This window comes from Trichoderma aggressivum, assembly GCF_033847375.1.
Source record: "Trichoderma aggressivum f. europaeum strain CBS 100526 chromosome Unknown scaffold_003, whole genome shotgun sequence".
NCBI classification, from domain to species: domain Eukaryota; kingdom Fungi; phylum Ascomycota; class Sordariomycetes; order Hypocreales; family Hypocreaceae; genus Trichoderma; species Trichoderma aggressivum.
The window spans coordinates 685,549-698,175 of record NW_026946369.1 but is presented as its reverse complement, the minus strand read 5'-3'; the positions used below and the strand labels follow the sequence as shown (position 1 = coordinate 698,175).

At 47.4% G+C, this 12,627-nt stretch overlaps 4 protein-coding genes across 4 annotated transcripts; 2 read left to right on the top strand and 2 right to left on the bottom strand.

Annotated features, from left to right (window-relative positions):
• Window positions 1–190: 190 nt before the first annotated feature.
• On the top strand, window positions 191–483 carry Triagg1_1332 (uncharacterized protein; the record flags this gene model as incomplete). The annotated part of the gene is made up of 2 exons (XM_062895391.1): window positions 191–205; window positions 253–483. The coding sequence occupies 2 exons, from the start codon at window positions 191–193 to the stop codon at window positions 481–483; spliced, it is 246 nt and encodes an 81-aa protein (XP_062759671.1).
• A 2,859-nt stretch (window positions 484–3,342) lies between these two features.
• Triagg1_1331 (CAZyme family GH65) lies at window positions 3,343–7,217 on the bottom strand (the record flags this gene model as incomplete). The annotated part of the gene is made up of 4 exons (XM_062895390.1): window positions 3,343–4,545; window positions 4,607–4,894; window positions 4,946–6,682; window positions 6,978–7,217. The coding sequence occupies 4 exons, from the start codon at window positions 7,215–7,217 to the stop codon at window positions 3,343–3,345; spliced, it is 3,468 nt and encodes a 1,155-aa protein (XP_062759670.1).
• A 2,490-nt stretch (window positions 7,218–9,707) lies between these two features.
• Triagg1_1330 (uncharacterized protein) lies at window positions 9,708–10,646 on the top strand (the record flags this gene model as incomplete). Its single annotated transcript, XM_062895389.1, has 1 exon — window positions 9,708–10,646. The coding sequence occupies one exon, from the start codon at window positions 9,708–9,710 to the stop codon at window positions 10,644–10,646; it is 939 nt and encodes a 312-aa protein (XP_062759669.1).
• A 594-nt stretch (window positions 10,647–11,240) lies between these two features.
• Triagg1_1329 (uncharacterized protein) lies at window positions 11,241–11,992 on the bottom strand (the record flags this gene model as incomplete). Its single annotated transcript, XM_062895387.1, has 3 exons — window positions 11,241–11,262; window positions 11,309–11,653; window positions 11,817–11,992. The coding sequence occupies 3 exons, from the start codon at window positions 11,990–11,992 to the stop codon at window positions 11,241–11,243; spliced, it is 543 nt and encodes a 180-aa protein (XP_062759668.1).
• Window positions 11,993–12,627: the final 635 nt, after the last annotated feature.

The window sequence follows — 12,627 nt, the reverse complement described above, 5'->3', positions numbered from 1 at the left end:
TATATATGCGTGGCTTTCCCCTCATTTCACCCTGCGTTCCTTTCGCCTTTTCTACTACCATCTTGAAAATCCGTGCAAAAAAAACTCAGGATTAATAACAAAACACAATACCTTCAACATGCAGGTCCCCCTTTCATTGTAATGCAACATAGTCTGATTTTCTAGCAGGGCTAGTATTGATAAAAATAAAATGGTCCCTGCGAGTGTAAGTGTAATTCTTTTGGTTTGTGCACTAATTCTAACTGGCGTCAGCAACCGAAATTTTGGCTCGGCGATGAAGTCGAATATGATAACAGCTCATACATTGTGCTTAAAGTTGATAAGGTGCAAAAGTTGTATCAATTGGCAAAGGTCGCGGACAAGCAAGAGGAGAAAGGTGGAGAGGTGAAAGGCAGAAAGGTGGGAGGTAGACAGGTGAAAGGTGGAGAGGTTGACGGAAAATGGGTTGCTGAAGATAATATCAAACTGAAACGGATTCGTTGAAAGATATTTTTCTCTTTTTATTATCACGATTTTGCTTTCCATCTTATAGTAGACCCTTGTGCGGCAGCAGTTGTTTGGGAACGTCTGCCTAACGTTTTAGGAGGGAATAATACTTAAGTCTACTATTGGGCTATATAATTCGTTGAGCCTCTGTATTTGAGATGGAGAAAGTAGCCTTTTGATTCCACCTTCACGCATCTAACGTTCCATGTCTTGCAGACCGCGTGAGGGGATCTGGCTCTTCTATTCGTTGTCTGTTTGCCTCCCGATGAGCTCTATCAATACGAATATGTAAGCAATTTCAGCAATAACAAATGCTATCTTACTAATGTCAGCTTTCCAAATTGCATCTTGGAAATAGCTATACTTTGGCCTACGGTTTCACCATCCTCTGTAAAACTCACCCAGTTATTATTACATGTTCCTCCACAGCAGGTAAAGGGCTTGGTACCACCGTATCTGCTATCGTGTCATGTTTTCCTCTTATTGTAAAAGGTTCTGGATGTCAGCTGAATGAAGCTGAATATTAACCAACCTATACTGCACGTACTAAATGCCATATAACTAAAGATATCCATGCTTGATTTATGCAGTATTCCAGCAGGCTGAGCCTCATCCGCTTAGTCGTACCTGACGCCACCTACATGTACTCACCCCCAAGACGTCAGCGTAGCATCTTCGAGTCTAATTCGAGAGAAGCCCATCGCATATGCTGCTGCGCTGCGGCGATTGAAGGCATCAGCCAGCCTCAAGCTCATGGCAACCAATCCGTCGGCTAATTCTTGACTCAATCGTTGTGTCGGGGTTTCAACGCAGACGCGGTGCTTCATTAAAGAAATAGCGAGACCGGCTGACCCAGTTACCGTCGTCGTGTGTGACTTTTACAGAGGAGGATTCTTCTGCGTGTATAAGCTTAAGGATGAGTCCCAGCCGCCCTCGAGACAAAAACTGATCCATAGATGCGATAGAGTGAATTATTGAGAATTGTCTTGTCCCAGTATCATGTAGAAGAGAGAGCATGGGTAAGACTCTATAATGGCTAGATGCCGAATGAGATCCAACGCTTAGTGCGCTTCCGTAGCTCAGTTGGTTAGAGCTTCGTACTAATACTTCAGCCTTCAGGCCCAGTGTTGGTAATGCGAAGGTCGCAGGTTCAAGCCCTGCCGGGAGCAAATCTCCAGTGCGCGCTTCTTTATTTCTTTTTTTTCTCTTGAATATCTAGCTAGACACACTAGCAGATGCATCTCTTTTTGTCTATTGGAGATGTAGCCGATCTCCCATTGTCGTCTGAATGTCAATTGTACGGAGGCATCTCTCCACAAAGCCCAACGCGGGCTGACCCAGTTGTGACTACATAGGCTCTTTACATCCGTGTAAGTGTATCCGTGGCCGGCATTCCATCTCTTGAGGGTGAACTAGAAGTCTATTATCTATTATTGAAGTGGTTATTGGCAAGTCACCCAACGCACCAAGAAATACAAAGTCTGTCTCCGAGTGGCAAGATGATGCATTGATTTCTCAGCTACACGAAGCGCTGAGAAGCTGACTAGCTTCTTGGCCAAGTTTGATATCACGTTGGCTGAGTTTGGCCTGCAACATAAGAGGTCAGTTTTCCACTTCTTGGTACTACCATTCTTTAGACCTTATCCGAGATATTATTCTGTCCCCGCCTCATATTACTCGGGGTGTAAGAGCAACTGTTACACACGTAAACATCACTACGACGATTAATACGGCGACTTGGTAAATGACTGGTTATCGTTCTTCATCTGTGAGAAGAAGAATAGAACCACTACGTTGGATAAACTCGATTTTCTCTCTCAGTCTCCATTTCAAGTCTTCTCTTGGTGGCTAAATGGCATCGACCGCTTCTTTTAGGCTCACGTCCCTGTAACGTCGAGTCTTAGTAATGCGTACATCTCAGGTTCAAGCTCTGCAGGAAGGACAAGTTCAGAACAATCGCCAAGAATTTAGCTCTTTTCTCTTCGAGTAATTGAACTACTTAGTGGATGGCATTCTTTTCTGTACCTTGTAAGTGGTAGTACAGTTTCTCGCTTGTTGCCGCATTAAATAGACATATCATCATCCTGTGGTGGGATCGCTCGCTTGTCTAGTATAAGTAATGTGTTATTATTCCTCCGGCTCCCAGAACATGCGCAGTGCAGGGGAAAAGCCTGTTATTATCCAGTATATCTAGGCCTTGGCCCCCACGCTGATATGGGATCTCATGCGGAGGGTTACACTGGGCCCATATCCTTCGTTTCAGCGTAGACAAACTCGGAAATCTCCAGATAACTCGGTCCCGAGTAGAATTTCGACACAGAATAGCATTGACGACGACCAGAGATGGAAGATTGCCTTTAACAAGATGAAATATATAAATATTGGAACTGGGTTGGTGGCAACTCTCAACCTTTGAACAATGTATATGCTCGCATTCTCACGCATAGACTTCCGAAGCGCCATCCAAAATAATGCAGGCTCTGAGTTTCACACTTGCAATCATTTCTTCTGTCCATGTGGCAAGGCCAGCTGAGCTGTAAGAACGCGACTGTCCTGTCAGATTTTAACTACAAACGCTTATTCTTATTAGAAACAAGACGAATAGCCATTATGTGAACTACAATTCTACCAAGTCCAAGTATTAGATCGATTGTTTTACGGCGACTTTTTCATTCTGTCCTATAAATTCCGACATTAGGCTGTTGGCGCAGTCTTGTCTCGGTCACTACAGCACCGGCTTCATGTACATTTTGGGGTATTAAAATTTATTCAAAATTATTGATTACTCTATAAGGAATAATCTATTCATACAAAGTCTTCATCATTATACAATCCTAATTACATCATGTCATACGCCTATTGACGGCGGCGCGCGAAGCTGTCTGGGTCAGACATTGCGGCAGCAGCACGCAGGTTCAGCTTTCTCTTGCCATGATGGCCAGGCGCACCGTTGTGTCCTTTGCTGTGTCCAATAATGGCCCATTCTGCAACGGTGGCTCCAGTGCCGTTCTTTCCTACGACTTCCGCATGCTCGAGCCCTTGGTTGCCAACGATGACCAGCGACGCAAAACGAGAAGCAGCAACGGGATGTGACAGAGTGACGTTGGTTGTGTTGCCGATGGGAATGGCAATGACATTCAAGTCAGTGGTCTTGATGTCGTATGGGTTGGACTGCTTGATGTTGGTCAAAGAAGAGACAACCTTGTAATTCGAGCTGTGCTTCTGTGACTTCAACACCGTAGCAGGGTCGCTGATGGCCTCGTTGTGGAAAATGACAGTGGCGTTGACGGGAGGTGCCTGTGCCCAGTCGAAATGGAAGCCCGAGACCAAGGATCCCACATCTTCTTGATCAAGAGAGACGGTAATAGAACTCAGCTTGTCAGCAGAGGCAGGCTGCCACTTGGTAGAGGTAGCACCATCCACGGCCGCGATGGGGAATTGACCAGGAACATAGTCGTTGGGTGAGCTTGCGGCATGGCATTGCACCAAGTTGCCAGCGTACGTCTGTTGAGAGCCAATCTGCTTGTTAGGAACAACGACTGAGCCCTTGACAGGCAGATGATAGGTCTTTGGGCTTTCCTCAGGCCCAGAGTGAATGGTGATGGTCTTGCCAGCAAAGCGTTGGTCAGCTCCATCAAGCGCGGCAACACCACTAGCACGGCTGATGGTTGTGTGAGTATAGTTGGACCATGCTGAGATGGGCCAGCCACGCCAGTAAAAGGTTCTGCATCTCAGATAAGGAATCTGAGGAGGCAAGTTTGGCTCAATGTGGATGAAGTCGTCGGGCACCAGACGGAGACCCAGATAGCCAAAGAGAACAACCTGGTTGGCGCCACCGTGGCCAGTGAGGAATGGGTAAGCTGGGTGAGTGCCACCGTTGATGCTGGAATCATCAATGATTTGCTCTGAGAGCTGGTAGAAGGGTGCGCGGGCGTATGGCTTGAACGCATATTGAGCATAGGTGTAAGCCGAGCATCCAGAGGGTGAGATTTCGTTGGCCACAATGGAGAAGAAAGCGTAGGTCATGGCAGGTCCATCCGCAGATTGCTTGTTGGCGTACTGTATAAATGTTAGCATTGCGCTCACTCATTGATGGTATTATTTAATCACAAGAGCTCACATAGTCGAGATCATTGAGGGCATTCTCAGTAGTGTAGTTGGTGGTGTAAGACAGAGGGAATGTGACCATAATCACATCAGCTTGCTTAACCACCGCACTGCCGTTCATAGTGGTAAACTCCAGAGTCACTCCGTTTTCCCGAAGAACCAAAGCATTTGATGCCATGTTATTCCAGGTCTTGTTCTGCTCAATGCCAAACTGCTTGCGGAACGTGTTTGCGTTCTGGAGAGTCTCTGCAATAAGAGGCATGGTGTATCCACCGGCGTCGACGTGGTTCGCGTATTCATCCTACTACATGTTAGTCAAAGAAGAATGTTAGAAAAGGACAGGGAGAGTTACAGGATCAGTCATGTTGGTCAATGTCCACGCCGTTCCGTTGGGCTTGAGCAGGTTGCCATAGAACTGAGCAATTGAATCATAGACGGGGAAGAGGTTCTTCTCGAAGTCCTTTGTATCGCCATTCACAACCCACTGGTTGACAAGAGCCAATCCGATGTCTCCATTCAGATGGTACTCGTAATCCCAGCAAGGGCCGGTAGCAGTGCAGTTGCCATAGCGGCCACTGGTCCACGGGAACACGGCGGCTGATGCAGAGAAGAAAGTCTCGTTCTGGGAGCCTGCATAGGAAGTCTTGACGTTTTCCTTGGCTTGGCCATATCTAGCGAGGCGGTAGTTTACGATTCTCTCAGCAGCTTCCGGGTGCGCCGCAAGCAAACCAGGCTGCATCCAGAGGTCAGCATCCCAGAAGACTTGTCCAGCATAAGAGTCGGAAGTCAATCCGCCGACAGAAATGCTGTCAACGTTGACTGGGGCTCCATCGACTGCCTTGCTACCATTCTTGCCCACTGTGTTTTGAAGCAGGTAGTAAGTGTTGGTGACCGCGATAATGGCCGAATCAATGATGTAGTTGTCGTTGGGAAGCTTGCCAGTCTTGGGATCGGCGAAGCTGTCGACGGAGCTCTCAGGCATGACGGCTGCCCATTCTGTGACATGGGAGTTCAGAGACTTGGAGTATCCGTTTTTCAAGGCGGCTGCTGATGCTGACTTGGCGATCTGCTTGGGATTCTTGAAGGCATCAGAGGAAGCACCTCCAACAAACTTGGTCACTCGCACGGCACGTCCCGCTGAAAACTTGACGGGAACAGCCTGTGCGATTGAAGATGCGTTGGCGTGCACGTATGGCTTGCTGTGGACAATCTTGCGGTTCGACAAGTCTACACCCCCAGAGCCGGTGATGTCGGCGTACACGTAGGCGGTGACATTGGCGACGCCATTTGGTCGCACGGCTGAGAAGATGGCGTTTCCGTCTTGGCCTGATTCGACAAAATCGGTGCGTACTGCTGCGAAGCCGTCGAGAACATTGACAATTGATGCCTCCACATTCTTGGATGCGGTGACTTGCAAGTCAACCACAGCCTGGTTCACGTACAGCTTGTTGGCGAAGATGCGATATGAAATGTCAAAGCTCCCCTTGTTACCCTTGGGAGTCCACTTGTATGACCAGCTCAGGACTCCTGCCTTGTAGTCATAGGTTGATCTAAAGTTGGAGATGGTGCGGTTATCAACCGTCGCATCAAGGTAGGTGTTGCCACCAAGATCCAAGATGAGGCCACTCCAGTGTGGAATACCGCTGATGGCAGTGTCGGAGCCGTACTGTGAGATCCAAGGGAAATTGGTTCCGTTCATAACGGGCTGGGAGTCCCAGAAACCGGCGATGGTTGCAAACGACTGTCGCCTGGAAAACAAGGGCCAACCACTGATGACATCTCCATTCTCTTCAGTGTCAAGCTCAAAGAAAGGTCCGACACTGGCAACGTTGATGCCAAGATAGCCGTTGGCAATGGAGCCTCGAGACTCAAACGCTCCCTGCTTCAATTCCGTGGTGCTGAGGAGCCAGTTGTCCTCGTCCCAAGTCACTCCAGCAAAGTCGGTCTTGTAGACGTTCTTGCTAAAGTGCACTCCTGTGCTCGAACCGCCGTTTCTGCCTAGGCATTCCGAGACGCGGTCATTTGATGTCGCGCCATGGGCAGGGTGGACAAGCTGAAGCAGTGGCAACAGCGCCGTCCCCGAAAGAAACTAAAAAGAAAAGACAATTAGCATTCTTCTGTTTGGATGAGGGTGCACAGGATATGTGTAAGAACAGGCAGGGGTACACACTGTTGACCGCATTTTGCAGCCTGTCAACTGCCTTCACGATCAAACGCAATGCCAGTGATACACGTCGCGTCCAAGATGTCCACTACAGAGTGTCGCAATTGCATGCAGACACGAGCTGAGGTTTCATCGAAGCACTGGATATGCGGCATCCTGCCCGGTATTTAAGTCTAACTTGCTCCCAGCTCCAACGTTGGTAATTCTCCGCGCAGATCACCGCTTCTGGCCGGTTTGTTGGCAATGGGGTGTGGAGAGGGGGAAGACATGATCGGGGCAAGGCTGGGGTTGTAATACGGAGAAACCTGATCAACCAGCGGCCCCTGGTTAGGATCATCTTCCCCAATTCGACTTTTCCATCATCGTCTTCTGTTAGCCCGACTTGGCTCCTGGACCCAACCATGTCGTCACTCCGTTTAGCCGTCATCATAAACCTGATCTCCTCCATCTTGAGCATCATTTGTCCCGAATCGAACGAACAAAGCCCTGACGCTAATTACGTACCGTCTCCACGGCCTCATTCAATCTTCACCAGTCGGCCCAGGATTGACAGGCCGCTGGGAATTACCCCACAAGAATCCCCAGACACGGCAACGAGCCGGGAAAAGGGCCGATAATGCCGTAGCACTACCGCTGCTACGCCACAAGGCACCAGGAGAATCAGGCAATGCAGGAGAGCGAACTTGTAATAAGAAGGAGTAGCTAATGCATGGAAAGGCCTAGTTTCGGTGAACAGTGACATGCTATTGTAGCTGGCCGTTGTCAAAGTCTGATCATAAGTGGCTCGCTATCCGTGTTTCTCGTCGGTGAGGCCGCGGCAAAAGTTCCGCACCTGGGGCACGCGCTGACTGAACCGTAGCCCACAGCCATACCGAGATTGCCGGGTTTGGGACACTAGGAACGCAGTGTAGAAGCAGTTGCAACCCATTCTGCAGGCGAAATGCGAGTGTGTACATGGGATTATATGCTCTTAATGTGATCGGCGGTAATGCTTCGAGATCATCCGATGCGGAGCGAAGCAAATGCCTCTGCTGGTAAACGGCGGGGCCAGAAGCATCCCCAAAGTTGTCAATGCACGCTTACTCCATTGCAAAATGCCTGATTGCCAGACATGGGGTGGAGAGAGCCCCAGAAAAATCCGCGGCAGATGGCCGCCGAAGTCTAGAATCCTAACGTCGAAGCAGGCAAGTTTTCGTCTTCTCAAGTTCAGCGCATCAGCCCCTATCCATGCCGGCCCGACTACATCGTCACTTGGCTTTCTTAGTCAATGGAGACACCATTCGAGGCTTACTTCGTTCTATACCCGTACATCCTTCAGTCGGCTGTTCCGAGTTGATGGATCATTCAGCTGAACCTCTTGGCTGCTCGACTAGTATTTTACGAAGTTGATAGATTTGGTTAGTATCTCTGCTTTGCTTATCGACATTGTAAGCCGTAGGGTAATGGAATCGCGTTCAGTAGATAGAAATTGAGGAGTGCGTCTTTAAATCAGCATGAAAACTAGATGCCGCGAGTCATTCGAAAGCTGATCCATCTCTTGGAGACGTTGGCAAATTTTGACTGTTTCTATTTAATAATTGTTGTTTATTTTATTCTCAATGTCCATCAAGAAAGCCACTTACATGTATGGGGCGATAACAGCAGAGTGTAGGAGTACACTTCCATTGCTGTAGCATTAATAAAATCGAGCCATCTGCGAGTGGTTCAAATGTTTACATTGCGATATATAACTCTCGCTTGCCTCTTCTGTGTTTGACTGTCTCAATATTCAAATAATCGGAATCACGAAGCCCCATACTGATTACGGAAGTTGTGACTTATTATATAGACTTATCATGTACTGTGATGTGAGGATAGTACGTCGCCCGCGTGTCCTTTATATATCATTCATATCAGTTGCTTAGCATCAGGTTGTTTGAATTATCATATACTATTGATTAGCATTATGATTGGAGGCATCGAGAGGCCTGAGTAGCAATCATATTGTGAGTTGTTCAAAGTAAAGTGTAGAATATCTTGCCTATACAGATATCGTTAATGCTGCACCGTCAGCCACACGGATTCATTCGCATGCATGAGTTTTCATGCCACCCGAGATAACGGGTAATTTATTAATCTTTCATGATTGAGTTGGATGTGCAGTGACGAGATGAGTTTTTTTCCATGTAGACTGAATCGCGAGATTTTACACACTCACTGCTGTTCAGCATGGCGGTTTGGTGGCTGGATGTTCCACGAAATGAAGATTTTGATAAATGACAGTAAAATGGAACATTTCTTAGACGAATCTCAAGATGCGTAATCTCGTGCGAGCGAACAAAAAGGAAAAGGAAAAGAATCTTCTTATCATTGTCCAGTAGGAATTCAGGTAAGGCACTCTTGGTAGCGCCAAGCAAAGAGTGGTGATGCGCCTCCGTTCTCTCCCGTTGACCCATTTTAAGCATTTGATCTTCATCGTCGCATGAAAGGCCTTGTAGGTGAGATTTCGTATCGCCAAGCCTCGCCCTGCTGACTCGTTAAACTGCCTTGAATCACGGTGGCCTTGGCGGTTGTCATCTTTTGCCCTAAGATGAGTCATATATCATGCTACTAGAGCTTCAGACCACCACAGCCGAATCTGGTAATAAAAGAAACTCTATTCGAAATTGCCTTTTCAGTGCGCAAATCACATCCAGCAAAAAGAAACTCTTCGGAGTGACACATGCGCTACTGAAGTTAATATGAACGCACCTTGTCGCCTGAGTCACTCGGCATCTCCTGCTAAATAACAGCCCTGGGGGCTTGGACCTACCTGGGCAGTTCTACGGGGAAACTGTTATCACGCGCTTAATGTTTATAAAACTTGTGCTGCTCATCCGAATGCTGAACAACGCGATAACCATCAACATCATCATTCCTCTTTAATCGATATATTCGTCTAGCCAGTCAGGCATCGACGCAGAAGAACGCAATGCAGCTCAAAGTAGTCGATTATCAGCAGGTCCTGCAGGATCTGGACAAGGGTGTCCCGGTCAATTTCAACACCAACTTCCATACCGCTGCAGATGCACCAGATCTTCCGATTCCGTCTAATAAACCGTACAGCTATGAAATCTGGCTGCCGTTGGTAATGAAATCTCGGGGAATTTCGATTGCCGACCTTCAAGTCGTCTCGCTCTCCCGCGCGCGAATGAAGATCCTAGTCGAGGCTGCTGCCGCATCTATTCATACGCGCGTGCTCAATCGATCCTACGCTGAGGACCTCGAAGACGATGTCTATCCTGCTTTTCAGGGCCTTAAGTTTCCACCCGAGGGGCTTTGGATGCGTTTTGGAGCCTGCTCTCCCAAGGATGGTGTCCAGCTAAACCCTGGGGAGCGGGCGATCCATTCGGTTGAGGACATTGTACTTCGCATCACCACGTCGCTGAGGACTTGGAGCGCTCTTACAAACATCCTTAACAGCGATGCCGAAGTGGGCTTGGTCTATTTCCTCCCGTTCAACGATGGAATGAAGTCTGCAAGAGAATACCGCGTCTTTTGCGTTCCCCACTCGCTGGACATTTCCGCTGTCAGCCAATACGAGTGGCATAAGCAATGGATCTTCGCTAATGAAGACAAAGATGTGATGACAAGGGCGGCCCAAAGGATTTTTAGGGGCATCCAAAAGGTCCATGCGGAAATCATTGCATTCATGAAAGCTCACGAGGATAAATCGCTGGAGAATTTTATCAAGGATCAGGGTTTTACTTTCGATGTTCTGTACGACGAGGTTCCGGGACAGTGTATGTTGATTGAGCTCAACACTTTTGGTGTGAGGAGTGCATGTGGTTCTTGTCTCTTTCAGTGGCTGAAGGATCGCACTCAGTTATACGGAGAGACAGGTGACGTGGAGTTTCGCGTGGCGATGTGAGATTGACATCTGATGGATGCTGAGAGGAGAATATTCATCTCACAACATAGCACCACTGGCCGTGGTGAGATGATCTTGGCTTGACTGGCCAGTTTACTTTCGTCGACAGCAGGGCTACCCGAATTTGATATGGCGAGGCTCATTGCAACACGACATGGATTTCGCGTGTTAACTTATATACGATACCCTGGGCTTCAACATTGAAACCTTGACTGCTTTTAGCTCAATAAAATATCGATATTCAGATTAGGTGCTTCTCTCTATAAAATTAAGACCGGTATTTTTTCCCGTGAGACTTTAATGGAACTAACAACACTTGAAGACAACTAAAAAGATTGGGTAGTGTAAAAATAGTCAATAGCTTAGGCGTATGCTGAGAGAATGAGCAGTATTGAATCGATGGGATGTTAATTAACGTGCAAAGGCAATAAAGGTTCTTATCTCATATCAGGTAGTATTCGCTCAATAATGCCTTGCCATATCTTGCTCTAGGTCAACATATTCGGGTAACTGCCATTTCGATGTTGTTTCATTCAAGCTCGACATTTTCTAGGTGAAAGTGGAATTCTCTATTACACTGGCTCATAATCCACTTCAATCCCACGACTCAATCGCACTATTGCTGATGTCCTTGTCTTTCAGTTCATTCTCAAATAACATACCATTCTAGCAATGCCAAAGGGGAATACACTGGCTCTGCTTCGGTCTGCATTCCTTCATCTTCAAGATGTTGGCCAGTGACCAGATATTCCGCGAATATCTCGTGCACATGACAAAGCCCCCACGTTTGGCAAAACTCGAACTTCTCCTCCCCGTCGACTCCTGCTTCATTTTCAGTATCTGCTTCATTTTCAGTATCTGCTTCATTTTCAGCATCTGCGTCCAAATCCTCTTCTTCTGTTATGTCATCTTCTTTGTCATCTTCTGCAAACTCAGAATCTTCTCCACTACCTACACCATCCTCATATTCGTCAACCATTCTCAGAACTTCGGATCCGTCATCCACGCTGGACCTTCCCGAGCTCGACTTATTGCATTCAGCAAGTATTACCTGGCGCATTACTGACTCTGCTTCGCTATATTTTTCCTGTGCATTTAAACATCTGTCTAAGTAAGAAAAGTATAGCAGCTCGGCTGTAATCCCTGTTTTCTGGACTTCGCTGGAATTACTCTAGCGGTTTTGGCAAAGCCTTATTTTTGTGTTTGCGCTGTTCTTCATCAACGTGTTGTATGAGCTGCGAGACGCTTGTCGTCTGGCTAACGCAGCTTTGGAACAACTGGTCTCCATTGTTTAGCTGCGCGAAAAGCGATTTGGCATTGGTGATTGCTTTCTGCTCAGGTGTCATTGCTTGCAAATGGTTAGTTGGTGCTATTTTTAGATGTACTCGACGAGAGAGATTGAGCGCAGTTTAATGCGACTTTCGTGAGAATAGTTCATGGAACGTGTGGCACGCCCATCCGTAGCTGCAGCATCAAAGGTTCAACGAAGTGATCTTGCATGCGCGCCAAACATTCCACAAACATCAGAGGATCGCAACTTCTGATGACTCTTGATGGTATTGAGTTTGACCATGCTGGTTACGCGTTTGTCTGGTCTCTACATAGCCTTCAGGCTGCCTTCAACGTGATGGGCCAGCGCCAAGGTTTCATCATCACTCATCGGACTCATTGGAAGGATCGCTTCGCCTCCGCCTTTATCAGCCATTCATTGGAGTTGGGTTCGCAAGGTGTTTTCTGGCAAAGAAGCGGCTTTTGAGTACATGTATAATGTGTCTAGCTATGACAGTGCTAGAGTTGACACAAGAGAGCAAATCACGAGTTTGAAATAGAGCATTTAACATTTGACCGTATCTGCACTGAATGCATGTACGACTTTATTTGATCGCTTAAATACTCTCCACAAGTGCCTTCATTTCGAAGCTGCCATGTGCTGCTTTTGCTGTCTTTCTTGTCTATGACACTCAGTTCCAGAGGAACTTCA